Source organism: Xylocopa sonorina, chromosome 11 (genome assembly GCF_050948175.1).
Source record: "Xylocopa sonorina isolate GNS202 chromosome 11, iyXylSono1_principal, whole genome shotgun sequence".
In the NCBI taxonomy this organism is placed as follows: Eukaryota; Metazoa; Arthropoda; class Insecta; order Hymenoptera; family Apidae; genus Xylocopa; species Xylocopa sonorina.
Window position 1 is genome coordinate 8,064,438 of NC_135203.1, and position 19,119 is coordinate 8,083,556.

General features: G+C 49.8%; 4 protein-coding genes across 4 annotated transcripts in view; 2 read left to right on the forward strand and 2 right to left on the reverse strand.

Moving 5' to 3' along the window:
- LOC143429100 (uncharacterized) overlaps positions 1-9,817 on the reverse strand; it is a 48,124-nt gene extending 38,307 nt beyond the window's left edge. The window contains exon 1 of the mRNA XM_076904521.1: positions 9,079-9,817. Coding sequence (XP_076760636.1) covers positions 9,079-9,436 — 358 coding nt within the window. The 5' untranslated portion in view covers positions 9,437-9,817. The remainder of the gene's footprint in view (positions 1-9,078) is intronic.
- Positions 9,818-12,699: 2,882 nt separating this feature from the next.
- On the forward strand, positions 12,700-14,984 carry LOC143429031 (RIB43A-like with coiled-coils protein 2). The gene is made up of 7 exons (XM_076904396.1): positions 12,700-12,870; positions 12,960-13,100; positions 13,293-13,411; positions 13,512-13,752; positions 14,340-14,567; positions 14,677-14,783; positions 14,843-14,984. Exons 1-7 carry the CDS (start codon positions 12,748-12,750, stop codon positions 14,982-14,984), a joined length of 1,101 nt encoding a protein of 366 aa, XP_076760511.1. The 5' UTR covers positions 12,700-12,747.
- A 793-nt stretch (positions 14,985-15,777) lies between these two features.
- On the forward strand, positions 15,778-18,232 carry LOC143429110 (uncharacterized). The gene is made up of 7 exons (XM_076904559.1): positions 15,778-15,845; positions 15,920-15,995; positions 16,055-16,535; positions 16,599-17,586; positions 17,650-17,778; positions 17,849-18,010; positions 18,077-18,232. The coding sequence occupies exons 1-7, from the start codon at positions 15,808-15,810 to the stop codon at positions 18,102-18,104; spliced, it is 1,902 nt and encodes a 633-aa protein (XP_076760674.1). The 5' UTR covers positions 15,778-15,807; the 3' UTR covers positions 18,105-18,232.
- On the reverse strand, positions 18,145-19,054 carry Lsn (vacuolar-sorting protein SNF8). Its single transcript, XM_076904586.1, has one exon. It carries the CDS (start codon positions 19,037-19,039, stop codon positions 18,284-18,286), a length of 756 nt encoding a protein of 251 aa, XP_076760701.1. The 5' UTR covers positions 19,040-19,054; the 3' UTR covers positions 18,145-18,283.
- Positions 19,055-19,119: the final 65 nt, after the last annotated feature.

Here is a 19,119-nt window from a genome sequence, read left to right on the forward strand (position 1 = left end):
CGACAGCCAAGTATTTCAATTCGGAGGCCAACAAAAGGCGGTGAAAACAACCAGAAGTGAAACTTTCTTTTCGAGCCAGCCGCATGCGAGGCGATCGGTATCGCAGTGTCGCGTCGCGATATCATTCACTTCCCCTTGCGGTGGCCGCGGAATTTCGATAACGACGCTTCTCTTCCGGTTGCACCGCTCTTACGTGGTGCGTAAAGGCGTTACGTAACGCACGAGAAGCAGACCGAGCAGAGCGTAACGATCTATCGGATCTACGCACGGTCGCCGCGCGGGTGAACGTTCGGCAACGCTCGTAGGCGTTCGGTTTTGCTCGAATGCCACGAATCGACCGATTTGCCATCTCGTCCGCGCCATTGCTGATCCGCGGCTATCGGCTTTTTCCTCCTCTTTTTCTTTCCTTTCCTCTTTTTAAACATTACCCTACATCCCGTATCTACATCCCGTTCCGACTCCCCTTCTAGCTTTACGTAACGCTCCGATCTTTTTCAGTTTTATTTCCCATTCGCGCGTCTTTTTATTTATCAACACACGCCCACGCGAGTGCCGTCGCGTTCGAAACCACGCGCCAAACCCTCCGCGTCCTCGATCGCGAAACGAGCGCTGGGGAACGCGCGGAACGCTCCGCCACGGAATATTACCCCGATATCGCGTCACGTATTCGCGACGCAGTCCAAGAACTTCGTCCCATTTTCCGCGGACGCGCACGTACGATCGGCTCTTTTCATTCTTCGACGCGTCGAACGAATTTTGCCCCGCGAGCGTGACAATATAACGTTACGTATTCGCGGTGCAACTCTACCGTTCCGTTTCCACGGTAGCGTGCACGTACGTTCGTCAGGTTCTTCTTACGAGCCGGTGTTCCGACCTATCCACTGCCGTTTCTTTCGTCGGCTGCGCGGCCTTTAAAGAAAACCGCATTTCACGCGAGCTACGTTTCTTGCCGCCCGTTCCGCCATGCCGCCTTCCTTTCTTTTCCTGCTTCCTCCGCGAGGCCGCGCGCCCGTCCGTCGACCGAGACGGACGTTGCTGGCCAAAGGTCGGGATTGTTTCGAGGCTCGTCAAATACAATTACACATTTTAACGAGCCAGCTACCACCGTCCGATCGCGTAAGAATCACCGCGATCGAACGGTCACGCGAGCCAGCCTCGAAAGAAACGTGCTAGGCTCGAGTCGCGAGGATTACTCGCACGTGGACTACCGTTTGCTACCGTGATACGTGTACGCGTCCTCGACATATACGGGCTTACGTGCGCCGGGAACATTTAAGTCTTGAACGCGAACTGGCATCTGTTGGAAGCGTATGACGTATCGTTCGATCCATCTTGGTCGGGGATCTAGATTGCCGTTGGTTTTTGTTCATTTTCTTCGCCAACCCCAATCTCTCCCTCTCTCTTTCTCTCGCGCCCTCTTTCTCCGCCTGTCTTTCTCTCCCTCGCGAGGTTTACTAAAGTGTGTTCTAAAATTAGACGATGACCGTTGGGTTTGCGCTTTTATCGGGCGAAATTAATCCGCAGAAAGTTTCTGCTGGTCGCGCGACATTAACGATACACGGTTAATCGAACGGGGCAGCGTTGATTAACCGGGTAAACGACGTTTAATTATTCCGTCGAAAAAGTATTTGCGCAATTTTCTGAATAATCGACGGGTCAGGAGGATCAGCGCCCGTATAATTCTCGTACGTTGTCCCGATAAGCACCGACTCTACACGCCGACCAGCTGTGCCGTATAAAATGCTCTAATGTAATAAATTGCGAACGAGCACCGCAGACGCGGACTGGTTAATACGTGTTGTAGAAAGTAAAAAATGTTCCTCCGTATCTACGGGCAAAAAGTAGATAGCGCGTAATCGTTGCGCAGATACACTCGCGTCCACGCTCGTTTCAAATTCAACGACTCTTACTTCTTTCGCCCCATCGCTTTGTGCGTACGCGCATCCTGCCCGTCCGCGCATCGTTCAGCTCCGACATCCTGAAACAGGACTTCGGCACAATAATACGCGAAATGGCATCACAGGCAAACATCCAAAGCGATCGCGACAAGAACAATGAACAGTCAGAATCGTGACGCGTATTAAATAATATTACATAACGCCCGGATGACGTTAAAAACAACAGTTACGTATCACGGCAAACGCGAAACGTTTCTAAAACCGGATCCGTCGCATACATTTACTAGAAACCTTTTTCCCGACGCGTACTTTCGATCGGTAAAAAGTTTTCACCCGCGAGCCGGCACGTATAATCGCGATTCCAAACGCACTCCATCACCCTGCCTCGGTGGAATGCTTTCACGAGATGATCGGACCCGCTCGGCGAGATGACGTTGGTATCCTGACAAACTACCCATTGTCCATCTCGCGATGCCTGTTGCACGCGAATACCAGTCTTCGTAGGTAATTAAACCGGACGATTACCTTACTCCTCTCGCGGGACGTACACGATCGGAAAGCTATTATTTCCTGCACGGTTGAGTCACGGCCGCGAATATAAGCGCGTTCCTCTGGGCAAAGAGCACGAGTTCCTTCGACGCGATCCTTATGAGGAAATCGGGACGTCGTAGGACGACGCGACGACTGACCCGGCGGATTTCATCTTATCCCGTTACCGGACACGGAGGCAACCGCGAAGCGACACGCCGCATCCATCACCTACATACGCGCGCAACGCGCATAGATCGCGATCGTTTTCCGTTCCTGTTCCCCATCTTCGTGCTCGTTGAACCGTTTCGCGGCATGCGCCGCGACCCGATTGCACCGCAGCCTGGTACCGAATTAATTCCGTCAGCCTCGATCAAGGTACCGCGCGCGGCAGCCGAAAAATGTCGATTATCGCGGCCGTCCGTCCGCGAAGCGTGACTATCGGCTGCTGTCCCGACCCTCGAGGAGCGTCGAAACCGGATGGGCTGGCCGTGTCCGGCTAGCAGATGAAGCTATCGCCGCGAAAACCGGTGAAACTCGAGGACGCGTGCAAACGCGTAAATTCAGGCAACCGTGCCTCTGTTGCTCGCGATTTACCTTTTTTGTGAAAGTAGATCTCTCTTTCTCGACGGGTCGGGCGAGCATAATTCCGTCCTTGCGCGCCGCGAGGAGGACTCGCGGACACGCTCCCGCGCACCTCCGCGAGAAAGGACGTTACGCGCAAACAGCGGCGACAATGCGTCGCGCGGTCACTTTCCCGCGGCGAACGAATTATTATCGCCAAGCCAGGCGAATGGGTGTGGCGAACGCGATTTCTAGGGAGACGTACGTACGTTTGATCGATCGTCCGGCTTTTTACGAGGACGCAGGTCGACTCGAAAGGGTCCGTTTCCGAGAAGGGACCTCTCTCTACCTGTCCGCCGAATTTCGAGACGAATCCTCGCCATGCGCGAGTCAGGATTGTACCCGGCGTCCTACCATCCGCCGGGTGACATCATATCTATTTTCAGTAGCGCCAGATATCTAATATCGGACATCCGCTGTAATGGAACCTGAGATTGCATTGCTCGGCTATTCGGTGTACATAAACATTATTGTTATCTCGTGTGTCTTATTCGAGTACGACTACGAAGAAGACGAGCCGCGACGATAATTATCGAGGCGTCCGCCACATCCACGGGTTTCCATCGCTGCTGTTATATTACTTATCGTATCGACTATTGCGCGCGTGGACAATTAGATACGCGTACGTATCCGACTGGTGCGTCACCGGACAATTAGCCAGCGCGAGCTCCTTTTTTCCATTCGCTTTTTGCTTCGACAACGTAAGCGGGGCACGGCTCGTAACAGTAGTCGACGCGGGAGATACGTGGACCGTCAAGGTGCCATTCAAGAGACCGTGAGAAGACGACTCGCGCGGAATATGCGCGGGACGATAGCATCGGCTCGGCTTCGTTTCGCGAGGCTCGCAAACTCTGATGTAACGCGAATCTCTTTCACCTCCGGTTCGTTCGGGGACGACGCGCGACCCGCGGGAACGCGGCTTGGCGAAATTCGATTCGCGGCTCCTTAGAATTCCGCGCCCGCGGCGCGTTATCCGAAATTCGATTTCTCGGATCGAGGTCGCGTCGACTTTCGAGGAGTCGAGAGAGCTCGCGAGCGGAACGGGACGACGAGAGGGGAAGGCAGGGGGGCCGCGGGGAAAACGCGAGGCGTTCCCGCGATTTCGTGAATAAAGAAAAAAAGGCGGCGGTGACAGCATCGAGCGATATCTGGGATCGCGCGATTTCTCCGCTCGTACGTCCGAGAGCCGCGGTCGAATTCGGGACGTGTACACGGGCATCGCGACGACACGTGAACGAGATACCACTACCACGGATCCGATGACTTTTCAACGACATCGACGTGTTGGACTTTCAGCTCCGCGTGATTAACTCCGCGGATAGTAGCCAGTCATCGCGTCGGTGTGTGACGTGTCGTCGCGGCGCGCCTGTGAGACCGTGGCCCGCGTCCCGCAGTAGAATAAGCCCGTGGCGATTAACGACACGGCCAGACAGGGAGGCCGCGACCATTTTGGCCCGGCCACCGCGATACCATCTGAACGATGGCTTCCTTTTTTCCCTTCCTTCCTTTCTTTCCTTCCTTTATCAGATTTGAACCGCGTGCTTTCACCGTAACGAACGAAACACCGTGACGAAAGCAGACGGACACGCGAATTTGTCCATCGTCAAGCTGCTCGAGCAATCGCCGCGGAATCACTCAACAGGATTGTTATTCATCGAAGGCTACTATCGGCGATCTAGCCGGAATTTCAAGCGCTGCCACGTGAATGGAAAGAGCACGGGAAACTAGAGAGAGAGAGAGAGAGAGAGAGAGGAAGCGGAGGGAACGCGAATCCGCTCGCAAGCTAAATTACGTTGAACAGGACTCGTTGTTTCCTCGCACAATGCTCGTCGTTATGTCGCCGGGTTTTATTGCGTCCGCGCGGGGCTGCGCCGCAAATCATGCGGCGTTTACGATCGTTCCGGCGTTTCGAACAGTCGTTCCGTACGAAACCGGGGGAAAAGCCGACGTATGCCAACGACGATCCCGTGGAAAGTTGCACGGGGGACTCGAGGCGGGCAGCTCGTGGGCGTTGCTCCGCTATTACACCGTCCGAGCAGCTAGAATTAGGTCAACGAGGTGTCGGTACGCGCAACGAACTGGGTCACGCGTTTATGGGTGCTTCCACGAGCCGGACGATCGATCGGATTCCGTTCGTGTACCGTTTTACTCGAGAGAGTACGATGTACGCGGTATAATCGAACGCCTCGCGCGTCCGATAAGAGATCGGCGAGAATTTTAGGCGTGGACTCGCGAAAGCGAGCAGAATCGGAATTTGCTCGGGACGATAATCTTATCGCGGCCGCCAGTATAAGAAAATATAAACAGACATTCGCAATACCCGTGCATGCGAGCCGCCATCGCGATATCGCGAATCGATATCGCGTCTGCTTTTCGATGTTGCCAATGTGTTCTTGAAATCTTAAGCGGATACCGTTAAATAGTTAGAAAATGCCAGGGACTATCGCGAATGCTGTTCGAAACGTATCCCTCTCGTCGTCTCGCTCCTCCAACCCTTCCCTCGCTCGTAAATCACTCGGCTCGGGAAATATGGCATCGGCACAGAAGATGTTCGAGATACGTCTCGCCGGTTGACCTTGCACTTGACGAAACTATCCACGTGGCTATATCTGCGGCGATGACGACACCGATGATGTCGACGCGGCCCCAACAAGCTAAGGAGGGACTTTCGTTTTCGTCTTCTTTTTCGTGGCGATGGTCGCGCCCGTGTCCTTGACTGTGCCCGCCTCGATAACGCGTGCTCGCGTAGTAGAAACCCGCTGACTGTTATCGCGTTCTTGCACTCGTGGCTATCGTTCGCGGCTCGTACAAGGTGAGTCATTACGAGGGTTCGCCATCGCGGCTCCCGTGGCATCCTCGTCCGCTGCAAAGTGCACCGTTTCCACGCTTCCTTCCGCGTACAGTTTCACCGTTTATATTTCGCTGCGCGTTGCACGCCGGCAACGGCTTCGCGAGCGGTTCCGATCCGATCGCGGAACGAGGAGCCGGTGCATCGGCGACCTTGCGCATCGACGTTCCTCGAACGGATGTCGGCGCATCGCCGGATCGAACGACCGGCACACATCTGGCCCGTCCGTCGAGAAACTTGTTTTTCGACCGTTGGTCCGACGTGTTTTTTCGTCCGCTCAATGAATCACGCGTCTCGTTCACGCTCCGGGTTATTAGCGCTAATAGCGTCCTCGGTGGTGCCGTCGAACGGGTTCAAACTCGGCGTACGTATCGATTCGGAGCGATATCCGCGTACAAGTCACGCGAGATACGACGCACGCGAACGTGTGGGTGACGACGATAATTGCTTGCCAGATTACGCGATCTATTAGTGGACGATGTATTTCCGTACCTGATCACGAGAATAGCAATTTCGCATGCGTCGGCGGAGGGGCACGAGCGTAACCGTGGATTTTCTTGGGTTTCGCGAGTTCCTAATTTGGTTTTCAAACAAGAACAACGAGTCGTTCGTACACGTGTCCCGCGAGGCTCTTCCAGACTTCCATTCGTGATCGAAATGACAAATGGACGCGGAGGAAAAAAAAAGGAAGGAAAAAACCAGATGGAGCTAACAAAGTTCTTAATATCGCAGCTTTTTACGTCCACCGCTGTTACAACTACGAGGACGGCTGTGACAATTAGCGACGTTTAAAAGGATCGTTTCGAGACCTCGCGCACAGTGGCGAACGAGAAACGGCATTCTTCCACGCTACTTATTTACATGAAAACCGGATGAAACTTCATAATTACTCAACAACAACGGATCCCTCCCTTGGAACGTATCCATTATTCAACGAGAGGGCGGGGGGGGGGGGGGGGGGGGAGAGGGGGATGGGTGGAAAAAGGACGCGGTTAACGAGGCTGGCCGTTCGAGAAGAAAAATCTCGAACGCGTCGGGCAATTTCCTACGCAATTGCGACACCGTCGTTTATCTGCTATTTACACAAATCGGTCGGCAGGCACCTGAGGAACGGTTATTATAGAGAGGCCTCGCCTCTGGATGCTTCGCGAGGGGAAATTAGATCGGGCACAACCGGCGCGTAACCGGAACGCGAGGCACACTCTAATGGCGAGCCGTTTAAAATGGACGGCGGTGGCAATTTATTTGCATCGCACGTGGCCCCGCCACCCTCCGTGGCCGCCGGTCAGGAAGTGTGCGCGTGCACACGAGATCCAGGAGCATCCTCGACGACGGTCACACCCAAATTACCTCCCACGATCCCGCGTTATCGATATCGATAATACAAGCGCGAACTTTCCGCTAAAATCAACCCGACGCGTAATTACACCCATTATTTACTTAGTCGCGCGCGTGTATTTATTTTTCTCCGCGACACGTTCCAAATAATACATTAAAAACAAACGATATCGCTCACTTGGAAGGTTAGAGTAGAGGTCGGGCGTGTGTTATCGAAGCAATAATAAAAATAATACATAGAGCGACAGCAAGACCGATAACGGAATATCTGTTGCATTTATTCAAGAACGCCAGAGATATAGATGGATAGCTTAAAAAAAATGTCGCGTATCCGCGCAAGGGTTGAGAATCGGATAAAAATGATCGAAGCGATATCCGTCGACTTTCAACATCGAGCGAAGCGCGAGCATAGATACTAGCAGCTCGGTCGCCATGCTTGTTACGTACACGCCCGGAAGAATCAGTGGTCGACTTCCGTCCAGACTGGACTGGCTTGCCCCTCGAGAGTTCCTGCGGCGTTTCCGTAAATCACAGCGAAATCGAGCCGCGGCTCCGCAGGATTAATCTCGATGGTAGCTCGTTTTGGCGGAGGCCAGAAAAATGGGCGACCTTCGACGGAGCCGCAGGCCAACGACACCGAAATAATACGAGGCGCAAACACACTCGTGCCGCTGAATATTTAGCAGAGTTGACATACGAGTTCCCGTCGCGGTACCTCACCGGTGTTTACGTTGACGAGGGAACGCTTGTATCGCGAGCCGTGGCTCGCGATCCCGCCTGGGCCCGCGGCGCGAAAGCAAAATACTCCCAGCGGATTAATTATGCAAGCGTCGTACGCGAGCGAGCCCGGTTCGCTCGTTGGTTGATCCGCGAGGAACGTAGCGACCAATGGAAGCGCCCATCGCTCTCTTCGTGGCGGCGTCGTCTCCATCGACAGGATCCTCTCGTAAGTCACGCGCGCGACCGTGTTAACAATAACAATACGCGGATCCCGCCGAGCGATATCGATCGACCATGGTCGCGAACGGCGAGCCATCGTTCCCTGCGCTCCTAATTGGAAGATGCTCGCGACGGTGACGCGAGAGGTTTCCACGCGGTGCACCCCAAAGTATCGCGTTACGAAAGGTATACGACGAGCGCACTTGTAAGGCATGCCCGGGGCAGTCTTCGGCGCATAGCGAAACAGAGTTCGAGCAGAAGCGTCTGAAACCGCGGGTCTCGACACCGGCTCCAGAAAAACTGGTCCGTCCGTACGTGACCTATACGCGTGTATACGTGTATACGCGCGTTTAGGTGGGACGGTCTAGGGTTGATGAGATGTAGAGGAAAGAGAGAGAGAGAGAGAGAGAGAGAGAGAGAGAGAGAGAGAGAGAAAGGGAGCGAACGAGACACAGAGGGGCAGAAAGGGATGAACTTTAGCTCCTCATTCGGCGCCGAGAAGCACAGCGACACCTATCCGGAGCGGACCAGAAGAGTCGAAGCTTCGAGAGGCTTCGATTTTATTGATAGGACGCAAATATATATATAATTCGTAACGGGCCGCGTTGATCGAACGATGTTGACGACCTTAACTCGACGAGGGCTCGTGGACCGAGCTAGACGCGTTCCTTTGTGTCGCGAGCGATGCGTGCCGCTGCGTCGGCCATGGGAGGCAGACGGTGCGGAATAGAGAGCGAAAGAGAGAACAGTCGTGTCAAAGGGGGAACGGAACGAGAGAAAGAGAAAGAGAGAGAGAGAGAGAGGGTTTCGATGTGACGATGAGGGTGGTAGGGGATAAGGGGGCGGCAGGGGCGGCAGGGCCGTGAGGTGGCGGTAGGGGTAAAGACTATATTGATCACTGACCTTTCCTGCGGCCGAATGGTCCGAAGAACGTGCCGTTCTTGCCGATGACGTTATCGTCGATGTACTTGAACAGTTTCGTGGTATCCTCCCCTTTTTTAGCGGTGATCGACTTGACAGGACGCGGCGGGGCCGGCCTTTGGCTGCCGGTGGTGGTCACCGTGCTCGGGTTGACCGCGTTGCCGGTGGCTACGATCGGTGTGGACGTCGTCGACGTCGTCGCGGTGGCCGCGGCGGCCTGCTGGCCGGCGCAGCTACCAGTAACAGCCGGGGGGCACGTCGTTTCCTCCGCGAGGGAGTTGATCCTCCGCTGCGATCCGCTCCAACTCTTGCCACACGAGATCTTCACGGAGCAGCTCATTCTCTCATATTAGTCGGGTACCGCTCAGTGTGCATAGTAAGGGTAACCACGGGTCGACGCACGCTGCAACGCACCCGTACCTCGCATGTACTCTGCGAGACGCGCGACACGGACGGGGACGAACCGCGCACCTGACACCAACGCGCGAATTACACCGTCTTACTCGTGAGACGCGTTAAGGCTTCCCTTGGTAGGTCGGTGCTCGTCACTTGCCGGACGACGGTAGCATCGTCTGGACGTGAACGGACAAATTCGCCTCTCCCTTTTGCCCCTCTGATTTTCTGCTCGTGTCGCCCCGCGTTGCACTCCCGACGACACGTGTTTATCACTGCTGCGTTAATTGGAACGGTACAAGGAGGGTACCGCGAGGATTCTCCGTCGTCCTCCGACGATTCCGCGGACGTGGAAACGATCGAAGAAACGAGAGAGAGAGAGAGAGAGAGAGAGAGAGAAAGAGATGTCGGCCTACGGGCCGAGGAAACGAGTTCCGCGGATCGTCTTCTCTCTTTTAGATCGCTGTTTATTTGGACGCGATACGTGCACACCTTTCGTGCTTTCGACGAGGACCCTTGGATCGATCTTCCAATGGTAGACAAGCGGGAGACAAGCGGGAACGGGTCTGTCTTACGCTCAGCTTCTTCTGTCTTGCGGTGTCTCCTCCTCCTCCTCTTCGTTCTCCGTTCCTCTTGTTTTGTTTATACAGTCGCGCGAACGGGTTAAGCGCGACGTGCGTCGGATCGACTCGGGCTTGCGATTACTTCCGTGATACTTTATCGAACGACGTGCGCACCGCAAACACGTACAACCTCGTTCGATGCTGAGGCGAGACTGAGTGTCTAGCGGACGAGTTGCCCGGTTCGCCAATGACGTCACATGGCCACGCAGGCGCCGTTGAGTCTCGCTTCGCCTCGGGGCATCTTCTCTTCTCTGGGTCGGCCGCGCGGGATACGCGTATATACTTATTGTTACAGCGAAAACCTAGAACGCGCGTCCCTCTTCTTTTTTCCCTTCGCGGATTCCTCTTAAATCGCGCGCAAAATTTCGCAATCGCCTATCCTCCTGCTCCTTTCTGCGACGCGCGCGGTACGCGGTACTCGCGAACGCACCACGTCTCGTGCGATTCGTTGGAAAATTGATTACGAGCTCGAGGCAACGACGGACGCGTTCTAAGCGTGTCTCGAATTTTTTCGCGATACCTTTTTCCTTTTCCTTCATCGAACAGAGTACCACGGACAAGGCGAAGCGGTTTTTCAAAGATAAAGCCGAGGTTCGCTCGAAGCTACGCGCAACGATTCTCTCCGAGAAACTGTTTGCAAATCCATCGGACCGTAGCTGCGCGGAAAAAAGAGCGGCGCGTTAAACTTTTGACTCGCTAAGTGGAGAAAGATTTAAATAGATATCTCGTGCTTCGGAGAAGCGACTTATTTATGAAGCATTGCCAATTTATGCTCGCCTCGCCTCTACGTGAAGCATGCGAATAGCGATACGTCAATTTTAGAGTTCTACGTACTCGAAGGGGGCACAAGTAAAAATCTATTTTCTCCCAGCGATTCAGTGGCAATTACGCAAAAGTAATTGCCCAAGCCTCCCCCAGATGTTTCGAGCCGTATCGATTTAATCGAGTATCTGCGCCTCGTATTGTAAATACAAACACGAACTCCACGATTAGTTTGCTCGGTTTTATCTCCGCGGTTTTTCTCCGCATCAAAAGCGAACGGTTGTTCGTGTATCCGCTTTTTTGGTGATCCGTGCTGGTAATCGTCGAGCATATGGCCAGATACGATGAATATAGGTCACCCATAGGCACGTGCGTCTTCATATTAATTGGAGAACAGTCAGAATCGTTCGGTAACCGCGAGTTTAGCGCATCGATTGTATCGAGCCACGTCGACCGATAGATGCAAAAAAGAGAAGAGTCGAGATGATAGCAAGATTTGCTCGCATCCTTTGAAAACTGCCGCTGGATATTCAGCGTCACCCGATGACGCACGAAGGAATACGTACTAATCGTTCGAGAGTTGAACGCGGCTCTCCCGACACGCGAATCATTGAAACCTCTCTACGAGGTAATCGTCGTTGTTAAGAAATGATTAACAGGAAACGAGACTATCAAACGGCGATAAACGCTTCGCCGTTCCCAGCTACGTCCCCTTGTAATTAAGGATCAGTGAAATCTCTCTGGTTTATCACCTTTCTTTTTACACTTTCTACGAGTATTAACGACCACTGTAGCAGTGGCGTTTAGCAAAGTAAGCGAGGTGAGTTTCCCCGATGGGATCGATAGACGAGGAAGCGTGGCGAATGCTTCCTCAAAATCAATGATATTCTTTTCATCGCGTCCAGTTGGAAGTCGTAAAGAGGCTTTCACGACGACTCGTTCGAACGTCTCGCGATTTGTGTAAAATTGCAGCTTTGAATATGTCAACCAACAAGCGACTCATCGTGGCTATCACGGTTCCTAGACACAGGAAAAGAGGACGAAACGAGGGGAAAAGGAAGCGTCCGTTCGTGAGCCAACGATGTCACACGCGAGATGAACGTCCGCGCGAAGGAATCGAGGCAGACAGCTACATTCGTTCTTCGTTCTCGTCTGTAACCCAGCGACCGGTTAACCAGAACCACACGCCATCGCTGGCAAAGCTCACGAACCGTACGCGATCGATACAGACGTTCATGGAGGCGTTGATAATACGTGAACTCGAAGTCACGAGTCGTACGGTAATGACTTTCGCCAAATCAACAGATAGCGTCGACACATGTTTACCGCTCCGAACAGTTGTTCTTCACGTGGCGCTTTCATGCAAATATCCTTATCCGTTTCGCCAATTAACTTTTCGCCAAACTTCGTTTACCATTACCGAAAAACATAACCGTTCGCACGAAAGACTCTCGATTACCACCTACGAGAGCTTGAACGAGTAAATAGTTCCTGGAATACGATTCTGTCATCGTTCGAACCAGTGCACGAACCGATTTCGTCGAAACATTGCGATCTCATGGCAAACTATACGGATCGTAGTTACCCAACTATTTCTATGTACGTGGAACGCGTCGACTCACCAAATTTTCTTTTCGACAGATAACACTGGGGATTCCCAGAGCAAGAACACGTATATTTACGTACGTGTGCGCGTACGACGCGAGAGATAGCGTCTAATAATTGGCCGGGTAACGCAACCGGGTCGCGTTTATCGTCCAAACGCTCCATGGCAACGAATTCCAATGGCGAACCCTGTGGCTTTCGCTGCTAAGCTCACGGACACCCATCGTCGTTCGTTCACACGCGTCGATCGAATTGTATCGTCGTCACGATGCTGAAGTTTCAAACCGCGACCAAGGAGGAGCTGAAATTGGCCGCGTCCATCCAACGACGCCGTCAAACGGACGCGGAGAGGAAGCTGCGGATCTTCAATCCGCGGTACAGAAAAATAGGGGTGAGCGCGCGTCATTTTAGAATCGAACCCTTTAACCTGCGATCGTACGACTGATAATAACGATTTTTGAACCGTGACCACCACCGCAGATAGACAAGGAATTCCTGGACAAACAGGTCGCGGAGAAGAAGCAGCAACGCGAGTTGGAACAGGCCCGGGAATCAGAGCTCGACGAGAATTTGATTCGCGGCAGCGAGCTCGCGCTGTTGCTGGAGAAACGACAAGAAGAGGTAAACTGTCAATTACCCTTGGATCGTGAAAGAAAACGTGCTGCCTGATGATTAATCGCCTCTCTCGCGGTGCGATCGCTTCGAATTCCTCTCGATTCGCTCCCGTTCTTTGGTTCCCCTCGTTCTTGCGTCCCCTCTGCGATGCTGTTAAAACGGAACTGGTATTACACCTGTCCTTTATCGATCTTCCAGACGAGGCGACAGATCAGCAAAGAGATCGAGCGTTTCAGACAGCAGTACCAACGAGCCGAGCATCGCGACTCGCGTGGTGGTTCGAGGAGCACCGAGGACGATCTCCACTTTGGCCAGATGTAAGTATCGTCGCAGTCAATATGGTTGCCACACGATGGTCCAGGCTGCGAAAAAGCTGATGGCGTGGCTGCGTAAATATTTGATCGTCCAACTATGCAGATTCCCAGCGGAGGATGATAACTCGAAGGAGCGCGCGAAGGCGCGAAAGGAGGAGCTGCGATGGTGCATCGAGAAGCAGAGAGGCGAGCGATTGCAGGCGGAGAGGGAACGCCAGGAAGCGGAGAGAGCGTACCAAGCAGCCGTCATCTCCAGGGACAAGCGTGCACGGGCGTTGGACCAGATGGAACGGGATTGCCGTCGAAGGTTGAACGAGGCGACCGCGCGGTTCAATCGGGCGCTGGTAAGCCCTCTCGCCCCTGTTCCACGGGTCCTTCGACGAGCCGTGCGCGAGCAAAACGAAACCCACCGTGCAAAGAAACGGATAACGATCTCGTTATTCGACGATCCTCTCGAGCGTACCGCTCGCGCGGGGACAGAAACTGAGAATTTTCAGATAATTAACCGTCGCGATGGCTCGTGATCGTATTAATTAATTCCGAGCCCCTGTCCCGATCGTAAACGAGCCGCAAACTTGAACCGCGAAATGTCAAAGTTGAACGACTATAATTCAACGAGAGCTAGCCTCCCGCCCGTTTATAAATACCCCCTGTGTCATCCGATTGAAGCGCGCGAATCATCGTCGACCGCCTGCAAGGGCCGCGCGGTTAACCTAAGCCTTCGTCGAAGGTGAGGCCCGCGTCACAGCTGACGACGGGATCGCTATGGTCGATGAGCGAATCCAATGACGTCACCACCGTATAGTACACGAGAATCGTTCCCCGTCCTTGACTCTTTCTCTTTTTCCCTTCCCCACGGAGAAGCCGCGAGCACGCCGCTCTCCGTGCTCGTTTCATCCTCGAATTCAACGGGTCCGTTCATCGTTTACAGGCGGAGGAGCAGGAGTATCGTCGCCGTTGCGAAGCCGTTCAAGAGGAGGAGGACAAGAGAGCGGACATCTACAATCACGTGACCGGGGACTTCCTGACGGAAGCTAAGGAACAGGCGGAGAGCACTCGTGGCCCGCGGAAACCGTTGGCCTCGCGTTACAAGGGGATGACCGCGGACGAGCTGAGGGCCTTCAGGGAGGCGCAGGCACGCCAGCTGAAAGAGATCGAGGTAAAAGCCTGTCGCGCATCGAACGCGTTCTACGTTGAAACGGTGCCAAACGGTTGCCAGAGCGGCGAACAGTTTGGCTCGCCTCACCCAGGAACCTTTCCTTTTCTAGGGAATGAAATTAGAGGAGAGACGAAGGGACGAGGAGTGGGACCGTTTGATGAACACCCAGGCGGTGCTGGCGAGCTCGTATCAGCGTGAGATCGACCGAAAGAGAGCGTAAGAATTTTGCGGTCGAGCGCTTTTAAATCAGGATCGAATCGATCGATGCGTTGCAGGGAGGCGTTGAGGAAGATCGCGGGGGAGAACTTGGAGCTCGCGCAACGGCACAAGTCCGAGCAGGAGTACCTCAATCGGGTGATTTACAAGAACAAACCGACCGCGGAGTTCTTCGAACAATTTAACAGGGATGCTCGTTGAAATGCAAGCCTTTTCACGTACACTGATGCGAATAAAGTACTTTACTAACGTACGTATATACGGGCAATTTATTTATAGCCGTTACGTCGTACTTTTTTTTCTCTCACGCGTAATTAAATATCGATTTTAACTAAACTCGCCTGCTGGTGGTTGATTAAATTCTTTGGACTATCACGAAAGCATTAGCGAGTGCAGGGGTAATCAGCGAAAACGGTAATTATGTTTGCGAGAACTTGCGCGGTTTACTTAGCTCTATGCTCGATCACAGTGTTACCGACGCTGAGTTACGTCCTTGTTTTATCTTCGAATTCGATGTAACTTAGACTCCCCAGACGTTAATTTGTTAATTAGCCTCTGTTTCAAGTTATATTATCTCGTTTTAGTAATAAATAAATCGTTTTTTATTATAAATATTAATTTTATTACTCGTGGCGCCATCTCTGCGAAAAGTGCTCAAACTGGTCGCACAGCGTTATCGATGGCGAAGTGAACTACTAAAAACTACTAACGCCATCTCTTGGAGAAGCGTTGAGACTAGCCGGTCATTAGTTTCAGTACTTTCCCCAGAGATGGCACTAGTAGTTCTTAAGTAGTTCACTTCGCCATCGATAACGATGTGCGACCAGTTTGAGCACTTTTCGAAGAGATAGCGCCACGTGCGAGAAATGAAGTTTTGCAATTAAATTGTTTATGTTTGCAGAGCGTATTTGAACGGCGTGAGACGTACCGATAAATATTGCAAGTATAAATTAAATTACGATATGGTTATCATAATGTTTATTATCACATAACATTGCAAACCATAAATTACCGTAGCGATAAAATGCTCGATGTAGAACATAATAATGCTCGCAATGAAAGGTTAGTCCTGAGGTTATACGTAATTTTTGTTTTACTTACACTGAACGCGTCTGATAAACTTTATTTACCAGCAGCAACGAAGGAGATAAGATTCTTGAAGAACAACAAGAAATTGTGGAGAATCTCAAACAAGATTTGCATGTTTGCAAGGTATTTTTTCAAATTGATCGCGTATCGTTTAGTGCACTTAATAATCTTATCATTTATAGGTAGAACAACGTAATATACGAGCTGAATTGGAAGCTCTTAGAAATGAGAATGGAAAGATTAATGATATTAAAGAATCCTTTAATCGTATTCATGGCGAGGAATACGAGGATCAAGGTGTACATAAGAAAGAGATAGCGAATTTACAAGAGCGTATTTTGCTACTGGAAAGGGAGAAAGATTCAGCTTTGCAATTATGGCATATCTCCCTGAATACTATAAGCGCTTTGGAGGAGGAGTTAAAAAGATTTCGCACGGATGGAAGAGGAACAAAGTTTTATCAGGAACAAGCAAATGTTATTAAGGAGAGCTATTCAGAAGCTATCAAAATGCTGGAGGAGAAGCTTGCACAGGCTAAGGAGAATTTCCTAAAGCATCAAGCTCTGTATCAATCTACTAAAGAGAAAGTTGATGCTTTGACTAAGGAGAAAAATGAACTTTCAGAAAAGTACAGAAGTCTTCAGGTGGATGCTCAAGATAAAGGTCAGTATCACATACTTACAATCTACTATAACGAGTAGGGATATAATTTTTATGTTTTAAAAGACAGGAATAATCAGGTGACAATAGAAACACTGAAAAGAGAATTAGCTTATGCTAAGGCAGAGACCAATAAAATAGTACAAGCAAAGTTGGAATTGGAGAAGAAATTGACGGAAGTCAAAGCGTATACTGAGACTGTACTAGAAAGAGATAGAGAAACAAAGAGTAAAATGGCAGAAGCTATTGAATTGATAGAATCTGCGGTTAGAGAAAAAGATATAGTACTTCATCGTGAAGCTCTTGTGTTGGAAGAGAAAGTCAGATTAGAGCATAGATTAAATGTAATAGCTAATGAATATGACACAAAGATACAAGAATTGAATAAGAAAACTAGAGATGAAATTGAATTAAATATGAAAAAATATCTGACAGAGATCAATGAGCTTAAGGCAGAGCTGAAAGAGAAAACAATTGTGGCAGAGAAAGTTCAAAGAGAACTGAAATTTACCGAAGAAGAATTAGGCAGAATGCGTAGGGATTCTGATGTCAAATTATTAGAGTGTGAACAGAAAAATAAGCGAATGGAACTTCAGTTACAAATGTATGATGAGACAATAGCTAAGAATAAATATGATGTGGAAATTAAGCAATTGAAAGAAAAAATTGTGCTTCTTGAAAGTAAACTGGGTACATCGAATGATATATTACAAAAGCTAGAACAACAACAAGCCAGTAATATGCAAGATCAGGCTAAAAGATCTGAACGCGAGAATAGAGATATAATGAAACAATATTCTGATATAGAAAATCAATTAGCTAAAACGTTAGGTGATAAAGAGAATCTTGTTTTACAATTAAAATCAATGAAAAGTGATTTCGAATATGAGATACAAAAGAGGGACAATGAAAGGAAGTCTCTTGAAAATAAAATTCAAGAACTAGAAATCAATCTTCACAAGGCAACATGTGTAAGGGAAAATAAATTAAGGGATGGTGTTACTAATGAAGTAAATCCATATGATGTTAAAAATAAGCCTAGTTTTGATATAACGTAAGTAAATGTAATTCATGTGTTATTTAATATTATATTATACATAATGGAGTTCCATTACAGGGTGCAAAATAAATGTCATTGCTGTCAATCGGTATTATCAGATCATATGAATAAATTACAAGAGAAATTTGACAGGAAAACGAAAGAGTTGATCAATCATGTTCAAGTTCATCAAAAATTAAGTAAAAAGTATGAAAACTTTTTATATATGTGCGACTAAGAAATCATTGATTACTTTATAATTGGCTTTATACTTCAGATGGAGAGATGAAGCAAAATCTTTGACAGTTAAATTTCAAGGGAAATCTAAGGAGCTAAGAGGCAAAATAAATTCATTGCAAAAAGAGAATAATGAATTAAATAAAGAATTGTTAATTTGCAAGCAACAATTAGCACAAGATGCGATGCAAGATATACAAAGGTGTGTGTCTATTACATCTCTGCAATAATAATACACTTTAAACTGATGGGAAACATTTCATTTTAGATTTAATGAACCAAGTGAATTCAGGTGACAATACTTTTTAAGCACAAGAGAGCTTTCCAACGGATATCTAATTGTGTAAATATTACAAGAGTATGTAAATTTATTCACATTAGAAATACATTTTATATACTACAGATATATGTTTTCTTTTTTTTTGTTTTTAAATGAAATCTATTTCTATTTATTGCAGTAAAGTTAATACCGTGCTTACTCTTTGGATACAATGCAGGCTGTAAATAAGCTTGGAAACCAATACAACGGTTCCTCTTCACCCTGTTCGTCTAACCATGCCAATCCTTCTTTTACCATGTGATTTAGAGCTTTCTGCGCTCGGTCAGGTTCCCATTTTAACTCTTTGCATAGCAGAGACTTTGAAACGAATGCATTTCCGGACAAGCTAGCTTGTTGTAATACAGCACTATGGTCCATGCTTAATTCACCAGGAACAGATTGTACTAAATGTTTTCCTCTGCCGATGGGAACAATGGAAAATCCGCTTCCAAAGATCTTTAGCTTCTTGGCAGCGGCTAGTAAGTCTTCGTTTGTGATCTCTTGATGCTCTTTTCTACGACCTCTGGCTTGAACCAATCTTGTTCTCAGTTCATCCAATGATATCAAACCACCGTTCTTATAATTCGTAGCCATGCAAACTTCAACGATTTGAACAGCCAGCTCGTAATAAAAGTCTCCTATGCCAAGGACCGACCAGAATCCTTTCCCAGAAGCTAACGGATCTACACCTATCGATGCACACATCTCGGTGAATTGTCGTCGGAAACGTGCATTCTTCTTGATCTCGCTTTTATGCTTCGTAGCGAATTCCTCGAGATTCATGCGGAACGTCTCCATCTGCTTCGTCATCTGTTCGAACTGGTTTTCTTGGATCTCGGTACCTTTGTCCCTGTACTTTTCTTGTTCCAATTTTTGTTTGTGGATCGCACCGACGCCTGCCTTACGTCTCATCGCGCGGCGTGTTCCGCAACGTGTATCGCAAATTAAAAAACGTACGATCAAGAGCAGCGACACAAAATTCAGACGCGAGA